A 24,355-nucleotide genomic window follows, 5' to 3' on the forward strand; every position below is an offset into this window, starting at 1 on the left:
TTGCCTGCTGAAAGTCTCTGAAGCCATCGTACTGCATTTAGGATGAAATCATTATACAGATTCCCTGTGTCCAGGACCCGGTGTTCTCATGCCTTCTGCCGTCACTGTAAGCTCCTCTGCCATCCACCTTCACAGCAGCCATTCTCTTCGCCCTGCTTGGCTGGATCCACTAGCCAATCAGGTCTCACTCCAGATGCTGCCTCTTCCAAGGTGCTTTCCTTAACTTCTTTCCATCCCATCACTCCCAGAACACTTTGTATAGCACAGTGCCCAATCTAAATATGTCTGGTTTTTTATTTTTCATATTCTTTTTCCCCACCTCAACACTTATTCATACCCTCACAGAGGTGTACATGAAAATATTTATGTTCTTCATGGACTGTTGCATCTCCAGGCCCTTAAATACTGTCCATAATAAAATAGACATGTAATCATATTTACCAAATTAGTAAATGCCTTAACGTGTGAGCAAATTGAAAATAGTGCTGGAGGGTTTTTCAAACGGAAAAAAAATGAGACATGTTTTCATGCAGCTCAGACTGGTCTCAAACTCACTGACTAGCAGAGAGTGAACTTGAATTTCTAATTTTCATTCTTCCACATCCCTCATGCTGGGATCACAGGCACGTGTCACCATGCCCAGGTCATGTGATGCTGGGATCACACCCAGGGATCCCTATGTGCTAGATATATACCTTACCCATTGAATTATAATCCTATATACTTCCTCCAGAGTTAAGGGCTTTTGTTATTTTTAAAAGTAATCTGTTTTCCATTTGCCTTGGTTATCTCCTGCTGTGGGATTCATCAAGGATGAGAGGCAGTTTGCACAGCCTGTTATACCACTTTATAAACATACACACACGCACACGCACATATGCACGCACACATGCACACAGGAATGTAGCAGCTAAAGCAGGGCACGGATGCCTTTAAGTATAAGCAATCAGGTCTTGCTTAGGTTCTGAGCAGAAGGCGCCTGACAAACACTCTTCACCCACGTTTGTGTTGACTGGTTGTCCTTTCTGTGGAAAGAGTCAAGGATGTACTTCCACTGCGTTGCTTTTCCCCAGGACGCCGCCGCTACCACCCTGCACGGTTTACACCTATGTAGGAAAACAGTGGGTACGCCACCTCACCCTCTCATTCCATCCAGTTTAAGCAACATCACCAGGCTGTGAGAACCTTTTCTTCTAGGACGATTCTTGCTCCTTCCCAGCTTCTCTGGACCATTCCATCTGTAGGCTGCGGATACCACCTGCTGGTTCGAGTTGCCACCTGTCACTGGAGTCCTTATCTGGAAGCGACCAAGACTCGTCACAGTCTTTCTTCTTTTCTGCTTCTCTTCTCCTCCTTTCTCTCAAACTCCCCTTTGCTGCAATTCCTCTTCTCCAGTCGTTCAGAACAATTTCTCTCCAGGTAGCCAGTGATCTCCTTGCCTGGTGCCGACTGCAGTCCCTGGAAGCTGGATCTATTGTGTTTCTGTTACACATTGTCATCAGTAGCAAAACTTGTGTCGGTGAATTGAAGCTCTGCTTTGTACAGCCGCCTTCATGTTGTTCCCCTCACACCTTTCACAGCTGTCCACCTCACAGCTATTCCATGACAATAGGCTTTATACTAGAGCACCACACGGTATGTTGATGATGGTTCCCAGTCTGCCCAGCATTAACTGCATCCAGAGTTAAAACAAAATCTCCTCCACACATGTATTAAATCAAACCTTGCTATTCCTAGAGATACTGACTCTCCTAAGACCTCCTTCCTTATTCCTGGATAGAAGAACCACTTTTTTTTTGTCTGATACTCACAGAACATGGCACCATTTCTTACTCTACACCAGGGCCAAGCTCAGGATGCCTTGATCTCACCCACACAGTCTATCAAGATAGAATCCGCTCCTAAGCATGCCAGTTTCCCCATCTTTCCTTGCCCAGTCCCTCCCATGGAAACCATAATAAAGCCTCTCAGCAAACTTTTTTCTTACTTTCTCTATATCCAGAACAACCCTGGGGATGATGCTGGGATGATGTGGCCTTCTCTTGGGGACTCTAATAATAAACTCTTCCATACAGAGCCAGTGTGCTTTACCAGTCCTGGAAACACTTAGCACATTCTTGCTCACTACCCTTCGGATGAAATTGGTATTATTTGGTGTGAGTTGCAGAGATGGAGATGTGTGGACTCAGTATTTGAACACAACATCAAAGCCAGTCTTCCAATCATGATGATAATTTATCTTTACACATAAATATATGTATCTAAGAATGTGTACTAAGGGGCCTATCATTGTCATTGGCCAAAGCTTCTCACAAAACAGTCCTGGCAAAAATTAATCATGTTCATTGTAAACCTCAACTCGGCTTCTTCTTCCCATTTAATGTATGCATTTAGCCTTACACTCTACAAGTCCATAGCAATGTCTTACAAATAAATGGACCATTGCCCCCAACCCCAGTGCTATAGATTGACAGACTAAAGACAAGACCTTTGCAGTTCCTTCCACGACTCACAAGTCTGTGGGTGCAGATCATGTATTCTGTCAGCGAGACTAAGCTAGAAACCCTGTAACAAGTCAGTAAAGACCCAGTCCTGTGTTCTTTGGGTCCTCAGATGCCTTTACTAAAAAAAAACTATCAAGGTAAATGGGAGCTTTCTTGGCTTGTTCCTTCCCAAGCACCAGCCTCAGTGTGCATTACTGGGGACGTTTACCCTAACTTCAGCTTATCACCGTGTCTGCTCTGTCCTGGCCTCAGTGATTTCCATCTGGAATCCTGTGAACTTTCCTCAAAGTCTCCAAGAACTCTTCCTGTCTCAAGCCACCTTTCCAGAGTTAGTGCAACAATGGCCCCGCCCTCACTCTCTGATGAGAAATGAGACTAGCAGCTGTTTGTGAAGATCTGAGCGCTCTACCACTGGGCAGCTGGGATAACCTCAGAGCTGCCTCCTGACCAGGCTCCTCTGCATCCTCGCCCACATTCAAGGCACAGCTGTGACTGAAGAAGTCCTAAGCACAGGACCACACTGTCAGCCCTATATGGGGTACTACTGGTAGGAGAGCCTTTCCAGCGCTTCATCCCAGATTCAAGCACCACAGGGCCCAGAGGATTATGGCTGCACAGAAAACTCCTGGCTGTGTAACACCTCTTCTCCCGATATGGTTTAGACCACAGCTGATATAACTAGTGATAAGTACTCTGTCCCAGGTAAGATGTTCTAATTAAAAAATTTAAGGCTAAAAAGTGTATGTGAGCTAAGCGTTTTTACAAGTGGAACTGGGCAGTCTTCATTTTTGCTCAGTCCCTTGGAAATGAGAGCAGGTAGGATGCCTTTGTATCCTTCAGCAACTAAAGTAATAAACACGAAGAGCTTAATATTTATTTTTGAATTGTTCGGAGCCCTGCCTAATTTAACAAAAGGCTTCGAGAAAAAAATACAGTAGAGCAGATGCACATAGCAACCATTAAATTAGGATACAGGCGTGAGAGCTACGCAGCGAGGGGAGGCTTCTGCCAGGCAGAGCAACAGGAAGAATAATGGCAGGCCCAAGGAAAGCTGGCGCTCTTGGGTTTAGACTGAAGGAGATGGATCTGAGCCCGGAGCAACAGGGAGATTGGCCTCTAAGAACACTGTATCCTGGAGTCCCCTCCTGATACTATTACGGTGTCTCTCCTGCGATCATAAAGCCATAGATGGATTTTTGTGAAGATCAGTCCCACTACTTTTTAGGATCACCACGTGATTTTCCCAGCTCTTCCTTTTCACTACAATAAGATGCACGGATAATGGGGACTATTTTACATGTTGCCTTGCGAGAAGAAATTCAGAGTTGCCAGCCAGGGAGACAGACAAGGAAGGGATAGGCTTTAAGTGTTTCTAGGTAGGCCATCAGAGCAGGAAGCTTATTCCAGCTTTTTGCATAGGCCCAGGAAAGCTGTGCCCTTAGTACTAAAGCCTGGACTGAGAGATGCAGACTGGTGGGCATTCAAATAGGCTCAGCTTGCAGGAGTGGCAAAGGCAGTTCAGTTCTCCAGGGCGGGGTCTGACAACTTCTGCATGGCATCGCGAAAGGAAGGTGCTAATGTCAGTTTTCAATTTGCTGCCTTCCCCAGAACTCTTTCTCCAGCCCTCCCCTCTATCTCTCCACCCATATCAGGGGAGGCAGCGAGAGGGACTCTGCATTTCCTCAGCTTGCTCTTGTACGAGGAGAGAGTGGAGCCCCTTGAGGCGCCAGGAACATTCCCTCAGGGTCCCGGCGCGGCGGGGGTTAAGGTGGGCGCCCGTGCCCCGCACTCGCGGGGATGTTCGTGCAGTCCGTGCCGCCTGCTAGCCGGCTCCCTCCGAGTCGACACCGGGAGAAAGTGGCGGTCAGGGATGCAGCTGCTGCCATGACAACCCTGGCGAGCACGGCCCGCGCGCGTAGGGGCTGCTCCCCGGAGGAAGGCGGCGCGGAGGCCGGGGGCGGCCGCTGAGCGTGGCGTCCGCGCGTCCCCGCGTCCCGTGCAGCGTCCCCGGAGGAGGCGGGGGCCGCAGTCCGCTCAGCTCCCCGCGCCCAGAGCCTTCGCCGCGGCGCTTCGCAGGCTGGCGAGGGCCGGGCAGGCGGGAGTCGCCCACCAGGATTCGGGGAAGACAGCCTCAGAGCGGAGGATCCGGGCTAGCTGGATGCGGGTCTCCGTGTGCAACTTTTTGTCGCCTTGGGGTCCAGATGCGAGACTTGGAGCTGTTTTCTAACTCTATCCATACATGTGTGTGATCTAATAAAACATTTTCTCCTCTCCTTGAAGCAGGAGCTTTTTATGACATCTCCTTTCTGTCAGAGACACTTGCCTTCTTTGGGTTATAAACTTTTGATGCCAGACCTCTGCAGAACGCGCCCAACTGAATCTTAAAGTAGCTTCACCGAGAGAGGCAGAGAACGCACAATCTGTGACCTTCGTCCCTGCTCCTTCTTTCGTGCTCTCCCTCCCCGCGGGCTCCCTCCGCCCCAGGGAGCCTCGAGAAAGCTCTTTTTTTGGATGCAGGAGGGGGCATCTGGTTCTGCTAGGCTGGAAAGCTGAGGCTGGAGCCGAGGAAGAATTATTAGGCTCCGGAGAGCCTGGACTCAGCCTCTCCGTCTCCGGCTCCCAGCTCTTGGCTTGCTCTCTCTCCCTCTCTTTGCTTTCGCCCCACAACACTTCCGGCTGTTTTGAGAGGGCAGGGGACAAGGACCGTGCTGCTGCGGGAGTTCGGGGAAGTTGTGACTGACAAGGATGGGGGTCTGTGGGTACCTCTTCCTGCCCTGGAAGTGCCTCGTGGTCGTGTCTCTCAGGCTGCTGTTCCTTGTACCCACAGGAGTGCCGGTGCGCAGCGGAGATGCCACCTTCCCCAAAGCTATGGACAACGTGACGGTCCGGCAGGGGGAGAGCGCCACCCTCAGGTAGGGAGCCTTCCTTCATCTGGGGATTGAACCCATTGCACATGGCTTCAGGAGGAGGGAGGTGAGAAAGAGAGTAAAGACGGCTTCAAAGAGGGGCACTGGAGCACGTGAGAGGCCTTTTGCAGGCCCAAGAAGTGGCCACCTGCGTCGTGTGCTTGCTGATACCATTTTTCTTGGATGGCTCTGTCATTTGGTCCTCTTTTGGTCTTTAGTCTTACAGGGAATGTTGAAGTCTACACTTGGAGCTCCATGTATTCATGGGGTCATGGCATAGCAATATTCGCAACTGTGTGGACACCCGGATGAGACTTGACGGCACTGGCACGTACACAGTGCGTGGTTAACTAAATACCCTTGGATTTCTTTCTTCCAGGCAAGGAGGATGTGATGGCATAGGAGTGCCATCAGCATAGCCAGCTGTCTTTGGCAGAAGTATGTGTTTTGTGTGTGTGTGTGTGTGTGTGTGTGTGTGTGTGTGTGTGTGTGTGGAGGGGGGGCAATGTTGGGGTGAGGTGTGTAACCTCACAATTCAAAGCTCTAGATCTCCCGTGCCAGGCCACGACCTTTTATAAGTCTGCTGAAGACACAGTCACTCAAACTAAGCCCATGCTGTGCACTTGGGCTCTGATGTAAATTACGAGGCCTTTGTGTTTTTGTGTGCTGGGGCCAAGAAGAGGAAACACGGAACGTTTATACAGCGACATCATTCCTGTGTGGGAAGCACAATGGGGAAGCTTTTTGTTTTAGCTTAATGAGTTACAGAGAATCACTTCCATGCTCCAGGCAGAGGGGTGGAGATGCTTGGAATATGAACCTTTGGGGACTGGGCCTGCTGCAGCAGAGACTTTAATAAAAATGCAGCCACCACTTTCCACCAGCTCAGCAGATATCATCTTTTATCCCTTTAATGAGGCAGTCCTGGTCCTAGGAGACAGATTCGGGGACGTCCCAGCTTAACTACGTCTCACAGTGTACACAGGGCCAATGCATTTGCCCTGCCTATGACTTTGATGGTTACGGTGAAAATAAAGCATCCTGACCCAGATTCTGCAGTCAGAATGCCTGGCTTCTGCAAGGAGAGATTGAGGGTGGGGTACCCTTCTTCCTGTTGCCTGTGCTTTTCCTCATGAAGCCCTCCCAGCATAGGCTAAGCCTCTTTCTGAAGAAGGAACAAAAGCCTCTGAGACATTGTTGCTCCTAACGTGAACCCCGGGGTTAAACTTGGATCCTTTCGACTTTGTGTGGTTCTTAGGTGAAGCTTCTTTTCAGCTAGTGCAAGGCCCCAATCCCCTATCTTCTGGGCTTGCACAGTACTGGGAAGCAGAACAGAGATGTCCCTTACAGACAGTATGAGTCCCAAGTGCTTCTGGCCCTGTGGGCATCCCTTAGCTTGTAGCAGATGAGAGTGGTTTATCCTTAATTTGTTGCATCCAGAAAGGTTCCAAGTCTGCTGTTTGAGGTATGATTTATAGGAATACACATTTTCAGGGGACTTGTAGTTCAAAGGTACCAACAATGTATGTATGTATGTATGTATGTATGTATGTATGTACGTACGTACGTACCCAGGAAATGTGGACACACAGTAGTAGTGGGACAGGGTTTGGATGCTGCTATACACCTCTTCCTCTTCCTTTGTTGGAGGCAAAGAGTTCCATCAACAGGAGGGGATGTCACCAATAAATTTACAAAATCTACTCTTGCCGCTAAAAACTAAACCAGAAACTTAGAAACTCGAGTTTTGCCTTCTGGGATGCAATAAGATAGTTCTACCAGCAGAGGGCTCACATCCATCTACCTTTTTCTTTTTCTTTTTTCTTTTCTTTTTTTTTTCTTTTTTTCTTTTTTTATTAGCTGCTGGCCTGTTTTCGTGATCTTCAATTCTAATGTTTAACAGCTGGGTCTGGTAATGGGAAAGGGAATAAAACAGGAAAAGCTGAATAGTCGCTTTTCATGCTTTATGGGAAATGACAACTTACATGTTCAACTCCGACTGCTGCTGGTTACCTGACTGTTGCTGTAGCTGGGTTTTAAAAGTAAGCATGTTTCCAGGGCGGATTTGGCCTCTCTTCTCTCTCATGCCTTTTCCTTTGGTATAGGTATAGACAAACCTATCCCCACGGCCACGTCCTGCCATCCAGGCACCTTCTTCACTTTCTCCCTCATGGAGTCTTCTCTTTCATTGCTCTCTTTTTATAGGGAGCCTCCCTGACACCCTCTTCCTGTTTGTCACTCATGATGCTTCACTTCTTCCCCTTGGCATTAATTCTTATCATTCTCTATGTTAAACCAAGTTTATTGTCTTTGTTACTATCCCAGCATTTCATAAAATAACCGAATGCCCTATGCGGTTTATGTGACTCTCCTTTCCCTTCCAATCTGCTCTGTGAGCCAGCAGCTGTGTTCCCTTAGCAGTAAAGCTTGGTCCTCAGTTGTTTGACAGAGAGGCCCTGTTCCCAGTAAGTGAGAACCCACTGCCTTGGCCTTGGAGAAATCTATCATGTGTTATTTGGTAGTATTTTTGCTTTTTAAAAATTATAATTAATTTTTTTTATTTTTTGCCATCTCAAGAAATCAAGCTCATGGCCTTATGCATGCTAGGAAAAAGTTTTGATCCCGAGCTCTCTCCACAGACTTATAGCTCTATGTAAAGTAACTTTTAAGTCTCCTCAAAAGAGTTCATGGATTTATTACTTAGGACTTTAGTGTTCAGTATGTATCAAGGAATTAAATGATATCCACACCTATCAGCATTAGAAAACCCTCTCCAAGATGATTGCCCCAGTTCACATGACCTCCAGTCTGTTCTTAATTCTTGAACAATGTTAGACAAGGAGCAGAGAAATCCAGAAGCCTAGGTAGACCCTCAGATTTTTCCTGTGACAAGTTCCCCAGCTCACAAGATGGTTGCTTCCTGTGAGAGATCAGTTTTGTTGTGACAGGCCTTTGGTTGTATGGAGAGACTTTCAGAAATGATGTGTCAAAGAAGACACTAAAGTTTTCAGAATAGATGGAAGCTCATTTGATACAAGTGAGACAATATCATCGTCCCTGTACTACTTCATGGGGCCGCTTGAAAAGTAAAAATAATTATTTTAATATTGAGTTATTTTGCCTTTTTGGAAGAGAGATGATATGGAAAATGAAGGTGCTATTCTCTATGGTTGAATTATAGCTTCTATGAATCTGATTTGAATTCATTATTACAAATGGGCCCTCTTGGCTGGAATCATTTCATTACAATTATGTGCTGTTGGGTTAAAAATGTTCGGTGCCTTTTCGTTAGATTAGATATGACAAGTATCTAGGAGTCCTGTGTCTGAATCGATGCCCATCTTCAGATGGGTGCCCAGCATCTGGGCATGGTCGGTTGGCATCAATTAATCCATCTCAGCAGCAGCCATCAGCCAGCCAGACCTTCTTCATGGACCACAGGCACCTCTCGATTTTCTTTAGTTCCTCTGTGCGTTTTTGTTGCCCTGTTCACATGGATATTTTGAGGGATGCCATAGATAAGTAGTTGTGCTTGTGGTAATCTGTACCAAGCAGCCGGAAAAGCCAACACAGTGGTATGTTTTGTTGTTGTTGTTTGCTTGCTTGCTTTTTCATAGTAGAGTAATGCATTGCTGAGCCAGGCTTACTGATCTGGTATTGATGCTTAATGGCTCTTTTCTTAACTACCCTGCACTTTCATTTGGAGTCCTGAGGTAATCCATTCAGAACAAGCACGTGAGGCTTAACTACTGCCAGGGAATAATTTGGGCCGAGGAATTTCGCCAAAGCATCTGGGACAGTGGAACTCCCAAGGACAGTGCACTGGTGTGGAGCAGGGTGCTTTCTGTGTTGTGCAACCAATGTCAGCAGCTTGCTCTTTTGCATGCATTAGGACAGCTATTTGGTCTTTCAAACCATGCATGAAACCCGTGTGAGTTAATGTTGAAGGTTCCAAAGTTAGGGGTTATGTCAGTGTGAGGTAGTTCTCTTGATCTGGGAAGCTGAGGACATGAAAAGACCTTCCAGCTGGGATGGTCCCAGAAGGAAGCTCCTTCATGGTGGTGATAACCTGAACTTCTGTTGGGAAGGCACTTGAGAAACTTTTGAAAATGTGCCCTTGGAGGTAGGATGAAGCATGGATGAGCCCCTACTTTCACCCTCAGCATGAACTAAAATATAAAATTCAAATGTTAATCTCTGAGACTAAGGGAAGCGACATCTTTGGAGGTGGCCATGAATACAGGCATTTAAAAGTCTCTTCCAGTATTTCTCGAGTAAGCCAGAACTGAGAACTACTATCCCACAGGCTTTTTGTCTTATAATATCTGAGCAAGTCTATGTTCCAGGATCCTTCCCTTACACGGAAACATCTCTCCCATGACACGTACATGTCTCATAGCTATACCAGTGCTCCAGAAAGAGAAGAGCTCAGGTCATGTGTACCTCTGATGGACTCTTACACTATCTCACACTGACTCTTTTATTGTGCTCAGTTCATGTACATAAGGAACAATTTCTGCCTGTCTACAACATTAGATGAGAAAAAGTGTGCCGAGCTGTTCTGTTAACATTAAAGTCATATGTATCCTTGGTGCACACCCTCCCATGTTCTTAAACCATCTCTGAATTACTTATCTAAAAAAAAGTATACGCTGTGTAAATAATTGTTGTTACCTTGTGTTGCATAGCAAATAATGACAAGAACATGTTTAGTATAGACACACTTGATTTATTTTTAGTCTATTCTATCTATGGATGTTGAATCTATGAATGTCGAACCCACAGATATGGAAGGCTGATTACATGTGCTAGTTGCTACTGAGACTAAATGGGACTGCTTGGTAACAATTGATGGCATTCTCAGCTTAATCCTGTTTTATCTTGTCTACCACCTCCTCCTCCACCCACCCACACACACACAACTCATTAGTCTCCTTTCGCTTCTGCTCAGCTTCCTGCCTTCTGCATGTGGTCAAGAACTGCCCTCAGTTGACTCCCAGTAACACTTGCTGCAGACCTCTGCCTTAACAGACATGCACTGTGGACGTGTGATGTCTTCCTGGGTGGTTGCTTACAGGCTGTGCTATGGTGGAGCGCCTGTTGTATTTGTTCTGTACAGATGCATGGTGAGTACCAAGGATTAAAAGAGCAAGCGCAGTGCAGGGCTATAATCCATCTTAGCGGGCCCCACCTCTTTAAAGTCTTCTTCCCATCTCATATCTGAACAATGTGGCTGTAGAACACTCAAGGGCAATGCTCGGAGATCTTGGGAACCTGAGGGATTTGGGATTCCAATCAAATCACTCGCCAGAGGACACAGGTATATCCACTGGTGTTTCAATATGATCTGAAACCCCGCAGAAGTCTTTACTATCCCCCAGAGCAAGACAACAACAGGCAGCCGGGTTCGGAAGACTGTTCTAGCTGCTGGAGAATACATCTGGAAAGAAGGCGGTTGGGCCTCTGCAGAGAGTCACAGCAGATAATCAGGACAAAGGTGTTAGTGGCCCTGCTGTGGGACCAGGTGCACCTAGGGTTGGACCATGTTACAAGGCTGCCCTGGCCTGGAAGAGCAGGGCTGGACTACATATGTGACAGTCTGACAGCCCTACCTGATGAAGGGATCTCTCTCCCACATACTACATAAATAAATGTACTCCAAAGTCAGAGATGGATGAAGGTGTTGGAAAGCACTAAATATGTGGACTCATGGCTTCCTGAACAGTGTGGAAAACTCAGCCACTGTCATCTAGGCTCCTTAACTACTTATCTGGCCTCTTTCAGAAGATTTGGCTGTAGGGTCCAGTTTAGCTCTGCCTGTACTTGCCTTTCTTTTGGCTTCTAGTAACGGACTCTGACCTTGGCCTTCTTCCAGTGTTCACCATGTGGGCAGCAGCAAAGGCGACGTAGTGTGCTGTGGATCTGATGAGATCTGGTGGTGAGACACTGTAGAAGGGAAGAGTCAAGTCAGCTTTAGTTGACCTTCCCAGTAATGATTTTTCAAATTGCTTATTACTAATAGGAAGCTGACTTCCCAATCATGAAATGAAAGAAGGGAATTAGTCTAAGACATTAAGACATCAGCAATGATTTGCATTACCTATTAAGTTAGAGATGAAGCATTAATCTTGATATATATATTACGGCTACACACACACGGTGCTTTGTATTTGTTTATTCTTTGTTCTTGGTTCAGGACGATCCCTTTGCTGATGCATGTAATTAAATTAAGCCTTGAGTAGAGTCTATGTTAGTTATCCTTTGCATCTTGGCCCATCTGCAGTCTTGTCCTCTCTCCCAGTTACTCCTGTGCATACCCTATTAGACATCAAAAAATATAGACCGTTTTATTAATTTTTTTGAGATTCCATAAAATGAATAGATTCACCCTCACTAACTATTCTTAGTCCCTTTTCCCATTGTCCCAGTACTTCCCAACTTCATGTCTCATTTTCTTCCTTCCTTTCTTTTTTTTTTCTTTTTGGGGCAGGGTTTCTCTTGCATTGGCTGTTCTGGAGCTCACACTGTAGACCAAGCCAGCATTTAACTTACAGAGATCCACTTGCCTTTGCCTCCTGAGTGCTGAGATTAAAGGTGTACACCATGGCCTGTCTCCCTTTCCTTTTTGTTACTAACCCACCAATCCAGTTTGGGTGTAGGGACATCCACAGATTGACCATGAGATACGCCCTTAAGGAAAACTTACTGTCCTTCCCCCAGAAGCCATCAACTGTCCATAGCTCCTCAGTTAGGGTGCGATTTGTGACCCTCTTCCTAATTATGGGACTGGTCCTGTGTGGTTCTTGTGAGTATCCAGAGATGCCATGAGCTCATGAGGGCAGGAGTCCTGTCGTGCACAGAAGACACAGTTTTACTCTGGCCCTCTCTAACCCTGGCCATCAGTGTCTTTCTTCTCTCTCACTCATGGTGGTCCCTGAGTCTTAGGGGAGGGGGAATGACAGAGATGCCTCAATAAATGGTTGAGAACTCCAGGAACGCTTATTCTCAGCTTTCATCCGCCATGAGAGTCTGCATCAACTACTGTCCAGCACATACACAGATGCCTCTGCTGAGGACTGGAGAAACATTTACAGAAGTATGAATGTAGAGAATCGTTTGACACTGTGTGTTTGGCAAAATAATAATAGTAGTTTTACCCCTGGTACCTGTGAAGTTCCCATGGTTTGAGACCATGGGGTCTTGACCAGATTTTCAGTACCAGGCTTATGTTTCTTCCTATGGCGCATCCTTTAAATTCAATCAAAAATCATTGGCTACCCTAAAATACCCGTATCACTACTGTACCCTCACAGGTCATTAGTGTAGTTCACAGGGTTAATAACAGGGAAAGAATATTGATGATTGCCCCCCTCCCATCGGCCTACATAGCACTCTACCCCAGTACTATTAAAGCTAGGTGGCAGAGAGGAAGCTATCAACATGGTTGGTACCAACTTGGGTTCTCCCTGTCCGGTGACCCAAGTGTGTGGTGTCTTCAGCAACAGGGTCTTCCCATCACACTGTGGTGAGCAACTGAGAGCCATAGCAATAGCCCGTATTATTTGGGGGAGTCCTTGGAACACTCCTGATCAACCACTCAAGAGCAGGTATCCCACACCTGGCTCTGGGCTTTTTGTTTGGCGGCCCTATGGCCAGGGAGGAGCACTGTCCCACGTGGAAGGTCATTTGTAGACAGATATAGTAGTTTACAAAATAGTAGGTTCCCATATGGCCTTTCCAGACTTCTTCAGTGTTTTTATGCCTTTCCAGACCCTTCTCCTCCTCTGCACTCTCTTCTCTCTCCATATCTAAACCTTTCTCCCATTGTTTCCCCTTTCAGCCTCCCTACCACCCATGTTATACTCCTCCTCCTCCTTATGCTCTATGCTGCTCACCACTTGTTCTGCCTGGATCCTGCCTCAGTTTCTTGGCACAGAAGGTTATCTCAGGACCTGGCCATGTACTTCTTTATAGGACAGAGACCAGATTTGCTTCGGAAAGGCCTTTCTGTTGCTTCTCAGTCAGTATACCTTTTCCACCCAGATCCAGAGACTTGAGGAGTTTTCCTGAAAATACAGACAAAAAAAAAAAGAATTTCCTCTCTTTCTTAGACTCATTGGGCAGAAGGTCAGGCGATCTGCATTGAGCTAGGGGCTTTACCTGTCTTCTGTCTGATTGGGAGGGTCTCCTGTGATTCCTGATATTTAAATTCCTCATCGACATTCATGTAGATGTCAACATTCCTTCTGTAGCTGGAAATGGTTCCAACACTGAACAGAAGGGTAACCATCGGTGGGTCAACCATGCTGTCAGAGGAAACCCTTGGCTTCGAACCTGCTCTACATGGACTATTCTGTAGTGTGACCTAACACAGAGTATGAAGTACCTCAAAAGACTTGCAAACTAAAACAAAGTAGCAGGCCACTTCATTGGCAAGAACCAACCTGTGAAAACTGGGAGGAACTGAGTGATCCAAAAATACAGGCTCAAGAGAGGTAATTTCTTTAAGTCCTAAAGTACATGCCATTCCATATTCTTCCTTCCATTTTTATATTCACATTTTAGTTTAAACCATTAAAGCTGTGAAGACAGCCACAGGGCCTCTCTGCACCTTGCCACTGATTCATACCCTAGAGAAAATTTGTGACCCATTTTAGCCTCCTCTTCCCTGGAAATGATACATTTTCCTTAAATTAAAGAGATGCAGAATGACTTGACCTGGCTTTTCCCATAAAAGTACTGATCAATATAGTTTTTTTTAAAAAAAATTGGTTTTGAATATTAAACATTTTCAGTGGATCTGAAGATTTATGGTGTCTCGATTAACCAGGTTTCCAATACATTATAGGAACAAAGAATGTTAAAAGGGGTTGTTAAGTCTTCCAGCTAAATCCCCAAATATATTTTAACTCATAATTACCTCAAAACTGTATGCTAGTGGTGAAGAATAATATGAAGTAATGTTTTTGTAGAAGCAACTATGGTAAAGATGAAAAAAACCAATACAATAATTTTCCATTTTTTTTGTTAGTGCCAATGTAGAAGAGAGGTAGGTACAATGAAGAAGAGAGAACATGGAAACAAATTCTCAAAGATATTGCGGAATACATTTAAAGCGTTTGGGAGTTTGAATATTTTCTCTACTGATCCAGATTTAACTTCAAGATACAGAGCTGAAATGTAGTTTGTCTGTTGATCCAGGCATAGATTTGTCATGAAGCGTCTGTGGTGATTAGTGATAGCTGATAAATATTAACAAAGTAGGGGAGACAAGAGATATAATCGAGAGGGTCAGTGATGAAGAGCAACTCTAGAGGACCAGAATTCAATGGCAAACGCCCATGTGGGGCAGCTCGTGGCTACTCCAGGGTGTCTGATGCCTTCTCTTGGCCTCTGTGGGCGCCCACACTCTCATGCACACAAACCCACAAACCCTCCCGACACATTAAGTGGAATTGAAAATAAAATAAAATTTAACACAAGAAATGGGAATTGAAAGGCAGAAATGAACATAATGGAAAGACACAGGAGAGCAAACGATATTTTCTTTGTTGGAATCAGCTAAGATGTAAAGAAAGAGAAAGGATGAAGGCAGCTGTAAGGATGGATGAGGGACCTAAGATAGAGTTACAGAAAAATGATAGAAAAACCAAAGGAAGAAAGAAAGGGGCCAGATAAGAATCAGTTGCTGCCTGACTCTTGGGGCCATGGAGATACATATATACAGGATCCAGTTTGTGCAGGCACCGGCAGAGGCAAAGACACTCCACAGAGAGATTTAGGCTTCAGCCCTTTTGAACCCCACTATCTCCCTGCTGCCCCACTGTTAGTATAATCCCTTTCTTGCCATGACTCCTAATCAATGTTTAACTAATTTAGGTTGGATCCTTCTCTGTCACCCAGCTTTGTCCTTCCAGAATCCCTTCTCTGAGGGACCATTTCCCTTGATCCTTTTCTCGCCCCTCACAGGGTTTAGATGCTTTCCAAAGATCTCCTTGAGCATGTTCACCTAAGTGTTCATTGTGCAGACCACTTCATGGGAAGTGGAAGGCCTTCAAGTTCCTATTTGCTCTCTCCCCCCTCAGGCCAACAGTTCATCCTCAGTAGTATGGCTTCTCTTCCTCTTGTCTACACACACCACCCAGGGATGACATCCTGACATGAACCTTCTTGCTCACTCTTCGGCTATTTGGAGCTTCCCAGGTGGGCAAAATGGAGTCATTATCTGCATACTCAGGAAATTGAGCCCACCAGGTATTATATTACGGTGGCTTTACTTCCACTGAGATACTGACTATTAGGCATCCTCTGTATGTGCAAGGGATTACAGTTCTCAAAGTTGCTTGTTATCCTGTCTGTAAAGATAGTCCTCTTGGGCTGAGGATGCAGCGCAGTTAGTAGAATGTTTGCTTGGCATGCATAAAGCCCACCTTTGATCACCTGTACCATATACACCAGATATAGTGGTGCCCATAATCCTAGAACTCGGGATATAGAAACAAACAGATCTGAAGTTCAAGATCATCAGCTTACATAGTGAGTTTGAGGCCCATCTGTAATATATGGGAAGCTGTCTCAAAATAAAAATAGAAACAAAATAATCAGATGTTCCCCTTCCTAGGTGCTTCTCCCATACCCTAGGTTGAAGATATTATTATCCTCTATTTCTCTTTGTGTCCTCAGTTTCCAATACAATACTAATGCATAGTTGGTGTCCTGATTGTTTTAAAAATCGAATACTTCTCCTTTCTGTCCCTTTCGGTTCCTTGTCCTTCACACAGGCACCTAAGCACACCTGCGGCACACAGACATCCCCATATCCCTGAGAACCTTTCTAATGGAGATATTCTCACCTATTTTGAATTGGGAAGTCATTGAAGTTACAAGCAGAGTTTCTGGCATTTGAATTCTAGTTGAGATAATGATCTCTCCCTACATAGCTGGTATTTAACTTGTCCTGTTTCCTCCTGCTTGTTACAATTGCAGTGTCTGTGAATTTCACAGTTCTTCAAGCCACTGGCAGGAGAGTTTGAGGAGCTGCTAGAGAGGTATGCCTGCTGCCTCACTATTAAAAAACTTTCCTCCCAAAACGCTAGCCCTCCCTGCCCCCCTCCCCCGTGCTGGAAGTCTGTCTGCACACATGGGGGATCAGAAGGCCAAAGTGAAAAATCTCAGAGGGCGTCTGAGATGAAGGGATTTCGTACACATTCCCTTGGCCATCTGAATGCAGCTGCCTTTGTAACAAGCCCCACGGTGACATCCCTGCCTGTCTCAGCAGCCCGTGTGCTCTGCACCTGTGCAGTGGGAACAGTTTATAGAATGCTCTTGATTATATGCTCTGTTTTACAATCGGCAAGTCAATGGGTGCTTAGCGAAATGCAAGATAAAGTATAACCTCTATCAAGAGGTTAAGAACATCAGCTCTACAGTCGAAAGACTCATTCAAATCCTAGCTCTGCTCGTTCAGTAATGGCTGTATGTGGTTGGACAAGTGACTCAATTTCTCTAAACCTCAATTTCCTGATTAGAAAAAAAAAAACAGGGACTATATATCCACTTCACTGGGTTATTGAGAGAGAGACGATGGCCTTGAATTTGTAAAGAGCCTAACATCTGAAATTGTAGCAAGCTCACAATGAACAACAGCTTTAAAAATTTAAAGACACAACCATCCTTCTTTATTTAGGAAGACTGGCTCTTATGCAGACTGGAAAAATCTGTGGATTTCATAAACGGTGCAGTACTTCCATGTAACCTACGCACATCTCCCTGTATAGTTTAAATTGTCTCTAAATTACTCATAATTCCTCACACAATGCAAATAGCTGCTATGCTATCGTGTTTAGGGAATGATGCCAAGGGAAAAAGGGCACAAATAAAGTCACTACATTTACAATTATTCCTCAAATATGTTTGCTCTGTGATTATATGAATTGAGGATATAGAACTTAAAATATGGAACACTAGCCATATCGAATTCAACTCAAACAATGGCATTTATTTAGTGTCCACAGCATGCCAAGCACCAAGGTAGAAAAAGCAGACATTTAAAAGCTGATTTTCTTCCATAAATATTCGTACCTAGTGAGCACATTGGTGGTAGCATACAGAGCTCATAGATCAGAAAATAGGGAAGAAATGAAAGAGAAGGAACAGAGAACAGAAGCATTTGATTGAAGTGTAATGTACCCATATTAAGTGTTCACATTAGCTAACCAGAGCACATATATTCAACCACGTTAGTAAATACCATTTCACATGCTATTGTCAAACTTGGGGTCTCAACCTGTGCCCCAAGTTGGATCCAGCCACGCATCCTCAATAAATTAATATAAAGAATCAGAGCAATAGGAGAAAGCAGAAAAGGGAAATGTATTCAATGTGGCCGCATTTCAAAAAAGGACAAAGATGCAGAAAGTCTCTCAAGTCTGCTTTGGTGTCCTAAAGTGAGACAGATGGTTAAATGTAGAACAAAGGACTTTTTTTTTCCTCTTAAGATCCTGGGCAAGGTGTGGTCCCACCCGTCATTAACCCATCATTGTCTGGACTTCAGGCTCATCTTGTAAGGTGCTGTGAGAAGTTCTTAGAACTGGGTGAAATCTCTTTCCAAGAGACATGCTCCCCCTCTGGCTGGAGCCTTTCCTTGCATAATAAGATTCCTGGAAAAATTTCCATTTTTTTTTTTTTTGGCTCCATTGTTTCAGTGGTTTGATAGCTAGATTGAGAGACATGGTGTGTTTTTGGAATATCTTCACTTCTGCAATGCTGGTTGACAATTTTTGTTACACCCCCCCCCCCAAAAACCCTCTGTGCCTCATTAAAAACTTACTTTTAGATTTTTAAAATTTTATTTAATGTGTATGAGTGTTTGGCCTCAATGTGTTGATGTGTATTATACACATGTAGTACCCATGAAGGCTGGAAGAGGGTATTGGATCCCTTGGAACTGGAGTTACAGACAGTTGTGAGCTGCCATGTGGGTGCTGGGAACTATACCCAGGTCTTCTGCAAGAACAGCAATTGTTTTTAACCAAAAAGCCATCTCTTAAGTCTACATGCCTCTTTTTGTGTGACAAAATATGTTATGGTATTTATCACTTTTCTAGTTTACATGTTTATTTCAGTGACATCAAGTTCATTCATATACCACCACCAATCCCCAGGGCTCCCTTCACCTATGTCCAGTGAACCAAAGGCCACCATTATTCTTATTCCAGTCCCTGGAAATCACTGTCTTCTATGTGTATCATTTTGATTATCCTTTGTATATGAGACAATGGAATCATATAATATCACATGCCATTTTGTGACTGACTTCTTGGTTTAGTCCCATGTCTTTAAAGTCCACTCCTGCTATAGCATGTACAGATCAGATTTCTTTGTAACACTCAGTCATTGTATTTCTTGTGAAACATTTGATTATCTATTCATCCTCTGATGGGCATTTAGGTTGCATTCAATAATATGACTGTGTCATAACATGGTTGTACAAATACTTTTGAGTCCTTTCTTTTGATGTTTTCTATGCATTCCCAAGTGATGCATCTCATGGAGTTTTTCTAACTAAGATTTGAAAAATTATGCCACTATTTCCACAGTGGTGAAGTATTTAATGTGTCTACTAAGAAGGTAAGAGGCTCTTACTTTGTCAATACTTTCCAACACTTGGTATTTTCTGGTTTTACTCATTATTTTGCAATACTAAATTTAATGAGTATAAATTAGCATCTTATTGTAATTTTGATTTACATTTCACTAATAATGGATGGTATTGGAATGTTTTCTGGCTATTTATAGATCTTCTCTGAAGAAATGTCTATTCAAGTGCATGGTTCACTTTTTAATAATTCTTTTCCTTGTTGTTGCGTTGTAGTTTTCACACATTCTACACAGTAAACCCTTTGTCAGGTAATTGATATGCAGCTAATTCTTCCCAGTCCATGCCTTGCCCTTTACTTGTACATAGTGTTGTTTGATACATCAAAGTTTCAAGTTTGGAGGTGAGGCTTACACTAAAGATCAGAGCTCTTCCCTGACATATTGGCATGTACAAGCCTTGGGTTGGTCCCAGCATTGGATAAGTTTTTCAGTTTTCCAGCATCAAATGAACTGTCTAGTTTATGCTTTTTTTTTTTTGGTTTTGTTTTTGCCTGTGTTTTTGGGCATCTACCACATCCAGCACAATTAGTCTCCCTCCTGTTCTCTTTTTGTAGTTGTACCTCCACAGCTCTCATATCTGAGCTGATTTCTGTGTGTGGGATAAGGGGAGGGCTCAGCTGTATACTTCTGCGTATGGATATCCACTTCCCCTGCACTGTTGGCTGAGATGTTTTTTCTTTTAAGGGACTAGTTACAAATCTGTTCAGATATGCTATTTCCTCACGATTCGTTCTGAAAAGGCTGAATTCCTTCTAAGAATTTCCCTGTTTAGTCAAGGTCATCTATTTACAGGCTTCCATTTGTTCAAACTACTATGAGTAATCGTTTTGGTTTCCATAAAATTATTTGCAATGCTGCCACGGCCTCTTTTCCACTTGTAATATTTCTTCGTTGAATCTTCATTCATTTCTCAGTCAGTCTAGCGGAAGATTTGGCCCGTTGGGTTAACTTTTCAAAGAATGAACTTTGGTTTGGTCAACAATGTAATTGTGGTTTTATTTTCTTCCATTTTTTCTGGTATCCATTTTGTTTACCTTGAGTCTCACTTGTTTCTATTTAGGACCTTCTTCTAGTGTTGGGTCTGGGTTATTCTCTCCTTCTGGAACCTTACATGTTTAAAGTTAGCCCTGATCAGTAAACTTTTTCTGCCATATGTGTTCACAACTATAAATGTGTTTAGAACTCTGACTTCACATTGGTTTTGTGTAGCCCATATACCTGTGTGTATCCTGTGCTTTTGTTTTGATTTTTTTCAGATACTTTGTTTTGAAAATCTCTGTTTCTCTCTGCTTCGTGTGTAAAGGTGTTCCTTTAATTTGCACCAACTTGTGCATTCCAGCTTTCCTTGTTCTGCTATCGATTTCTAGTCCCAATGCATTCTGTTCAGAAAATACTTTGTGTCATTTCACTCTTCCTAAGTTTGTCAAGTTTCATGTTTAGGATGTATATATGTTGTATCATGACAAATGTTCTACTTTCTATTGGGGAAAATGTATAACCTGCCTTCACTTATGGAATGTTTTCTAGGTGTGTTTGATATAGTTCATCTAAAATGATACTCACACTCTTATTTATTCTTTTTTCTTTTCAATTTGTTCCACTATAGAAAGTGGGTTATTGGTGTTTCCAATATTACTATTGGCACAATGTCAGCACTATGCCTTCCTTTCATTCTATCAAAGTTATTTGATTTGATTTGATGCTGTGCTGTTTGTTATATGCATGTCCATAGTTGTATTTTCTTGGGAAATCAATCCTTCACCATTTTGTAATATACTTATCTCTTATGAGAGTCTAGTTTGTGTGATAGTAACTTAACTTTCTCTGGTCTCTAGTTTAAGTGACATAGAAATGGTTCTACCTATTTCCTTTTGATGTGTATGGATTTAAATCCCAGGCATCACACTTGTTGACAGCATACAATTAGGTCCTGTTGTTGTTGTTATTATTATATCCATTCTGCCACTCTGTGTCCTTTGAATGGAGTATATATTCTATTTATATTTAAACAAATGATAAGGAGATTATATATAATAATATACTATATATATTATTATATAGTTTTATTATTACCTATAATTTCCTCAGACTCACTTCCTCCCTTATGGCTTTTTTTTATGTGTGTTTGTGTTGAACTGGTTTTGCTTGAAATGTATATTTGTTTTTTCTCATTTCTGCTTATTAGTGATCTATAGATACTTCTTTTGTGGTATGATCTCATAGTTTAAATAATGACTCAATTCAATATCTTCAATTTGAGACAATTTATTTTAAAGAGATACTACCGTAAAAACATTAGATCCACATTTATATTGCTATAAAGTAGTATGTATTATGCAATTATTAAATGAAATAATATCTTTTTATAGTTTTGCCTTTATTTTGAGATAAGGCCATCCTTGGTAGCACAGGCTGCCTCAAACTCAGGATCCTCCTGCCTCAGTTTCCTGAGTGCTTGCAGATCATCCAGCCAAGCCTTAATTTTGCTTTTCAAATCCTAGTAAGAACTGAATTCAAATAATGGACATGAGTTATAAAAGAACTTATAATTCTAATTCTTTTTTCAAATCCAGACGCTTTCATGAATTTTTTTGGGTTTGATGGTAGATCAATACATACAAATCTATGTGATAATGAAAGTACAAAATCCAATGTGAAGCTCCCAGCTTACATTCCTAATGGCTCTTGTAACCCTATAGAAGATCTTCATTGAGCTGTACATTTGGGCCTGGTTAATTTTGGTGTGAGATATTTTTATTTGCAATTTTTTCACTAACAAGTTTTATGAAATCCTACAAAAATTTTAAAATGAAGTCATGCAACAAAATCACAGTAATAGGTTTTCTTTTCATCTGTTCGTTTGCCAGATAATGTTGAATCTCTTGGTTTGTGTTCCAGCTTCTTTGTACTTTCATTCAAGAAGCTCCTTTCAACATTTCTCGGAGGAAAGTTTTAGTGATAATGTCTCCACAGCTTTACTTATGTGAAAGCGACTTAATTCCTTTCTCAGTTTTGAAGGGTGTTTAAACAGGATGTAGAACTTTTGATTGGCAGTTTGTTTTTCTACTTGCTTTCAGCACCTTAAATACAAACTGCGAGACTGCTAGGTTGCAATTCCTCTACTGGAAAACACACAGAGATTCTTACTTTGGTTCCCTTGCACCTCGTGAGTTTGTCTCTTATCGCTTTCAGGATTCTCACTTCGTCTTCAGTTTTGACAGATGAATCATAATGGATCTCCGTGGAGTTATATTTGGGTTCACCCTAAGTTGAGTTCAGTAAAATTCTTATACTTATGCATGCATTTCTTCCTTCGAATTTGGGACATTTGACGGCTGTATCTTCAAATAAACTCCTCTTTCTAAAATGTCTTCCCATTTTGGAACTCTTGATTTGAATATATTGGTTGACTTGATGATGTTTTGCAAATCTCTTAAGATTAGATTTTTTTTCCTCCGACGTTCCTCCTTGCCACGTTTTTCTTTTTCCCACTTTTCCCCTTTTACCTGTTTCTCATAGCAGTTTGTAATGAGCACTTTCCGCGTTGCTCATTCCACCCCCACAAGTCTCCTGTTGAATATCCCTAGTGAATTTCCATTGTCATTACCTTCGTTTCAGATCCAAAATTTATCTTCAATGGTAGTTTAAAAATGTTGACATCTTTGTTGAAATTGTAAACATGTTTACATATTTTCGTCATTGTGTCTGTGCCTCTGTGTGTATGTTCCTGCGTGCGTGAGTGCAGGCACAACCCAGGCTGTGCACAGTTGGTGAAGTCAGGAGACGGCCTCAGTTGTGAGCCCTCACTTTCCAGGGCAGGGTCTCTGTCTTGTTCCTTATTGTATATGCCAGAATACCTGGCCCACAGGCTGCTGAAAGTCCAACCCTCCTGTCTTCATCTCTCAGCTCTGGGTAGGAGTACGCTAGGCACACAGTCACCTGCGTTACTCTGTCCAGCATTCATGTGGGTTCTAATGATCTGAACTCGGGACATCCGGCCTTTCTAGCTTGTTCTTTGCCTATAGATTCTTCCCACCTCTAGCTGTTTACAGCTCCATAAGAATGTTCAACACAGGTATTTAATAGATGTTTCAACTCTGTTTACAAGTTATGTCTTTGTGGCATTTCTGGAGATTTTCTTGGTTCTTAGAATTAGCCATATTTTCCTGTTTCTTTGTGTGCTGCTAAAAATTGGACAGTTGTAAGTTAACTAAATCTTCACATCTTTGTAGAATGCTTCCAAGCAAAAAGACCTGAGCTAAGCAGACCTGTGTGGAGAGTTTGAGGCTATGTTGTTGCTAGGCTGTTGTGTGTGTGGCTTTATCCAGTCATACAATGTAGGGTGAGTGCTACTTTCAAATGTTCTACTTTCTCAAAGGATCCCCCATGAGCTTGAAGTACTTTTATATTCTTCTGGCAGAAATCTCTTGCCCTAAACAACTACTGAGGACAGAGAGCTAGGATGCTGTTTTTACCAAGTTTCACTCTGTTATAGAAGAAATGGAACAAGAGTAGTTGAAAACACCACACTTTTTTTTTTTTACAATTTTTACTTTTTATATTGAACATTGAAAACAAGTTTCTACATTCTAAAAGTAAGAAATGTATTTGAATGCATCAGAGAATTGAGATGACCAGACAAGCCATGATCATGAAGACTGGAAAATACAAACAGTCATGGTTTATGATGATGTAGTCGTTTTTGCTGACATCCGGCCCTTCCAGGACTCTTGAAACCACTGACCAAAGATGAACTTGACATAAGAACTTCAGAGGATGCATTTGGGGGGGCCATGCACGTCTGTGAATTTTATTTCTAGGACTCCACAAATGTTTTAGGGTATATATAGGGAAGTCAAAAAGTACAGGGAGCTGCTTAGAAATATACTCAGTGGATTCTCATTTTCTTAATAAACACCTTTCCTCAAAGGAAATAATTTTTACTAGACCCTGACCCATGAAGGAAGTGAAAGTATTCAATTCCAGGCCCTGTGGCTGAAAAGACAAAAAGCCAAAGCTTGAAACAGGGTAACTATCAGGGGAAAAAATCCTCAAATGTAGCAGAGATATTATTAGAATTATCAGACTGAGGATTTAAAATAACCATGATTAATATGCTAAAAACATGGACCACATGCACGAACAGATGGCTGACATAAGCAGAGGGAGGGAAATTCTAGCAAGAATAAAGGGAAATGCTAGAATTAAGAAAATTCCTATAGAAATGACACACATCTTTCATGGACTCATTTTGGGACTAAACATAGCTGAGAAAAGAATTAAGAA

General features: G+C 42.9%; 1 protein-coding gene across 11 annotated transcripts in view; it reads left to right on the forward strand.

Annotated features, from left to right (window-relative positions):
- The window catches only part of Opcml (opioid binding protein/cell adhesion molecule like), a 1,135,312-nt gene that overhangs the window by 593,036 nt on the left and 517,921 nt on the right, over nucleotides 1–24,355 (forward strand). For 7 of the 11 annotated variants that reach the window (XM_026779031.1, XM_026779034.1, XM_026779035.1 and 4 more), the window contains exon 1: nucleotides 4,752–5,416. In XM_026779031.1, the coding sequence (XP_026634832.1) occupies nucleotides 5,250–5,416 (167 nt within the window). In that variant the 5' untranslated portion in view covers nucleotides 4,752–5,249. The other 4 variants (XM_026779033.1, XM_026779040.1, XM_026779038.1 and 1 more) reach the window with 3 other exon arrangements.

This window comes from Microtus ochrogaster, chromosome 5, assembly GCF_000317375.1.
Source record: "Microtus ochrogaster isolate Prairie Vole_2 chromosome 5, MicOch1.0, whole genome shotgun sequence".
NCBI classification, from domain to species: Eukaryota; Metazoa; Chordata; class Mammalia; order Rodentia; family Cricetidae; genus Microtus; species Microtus ochrogaster.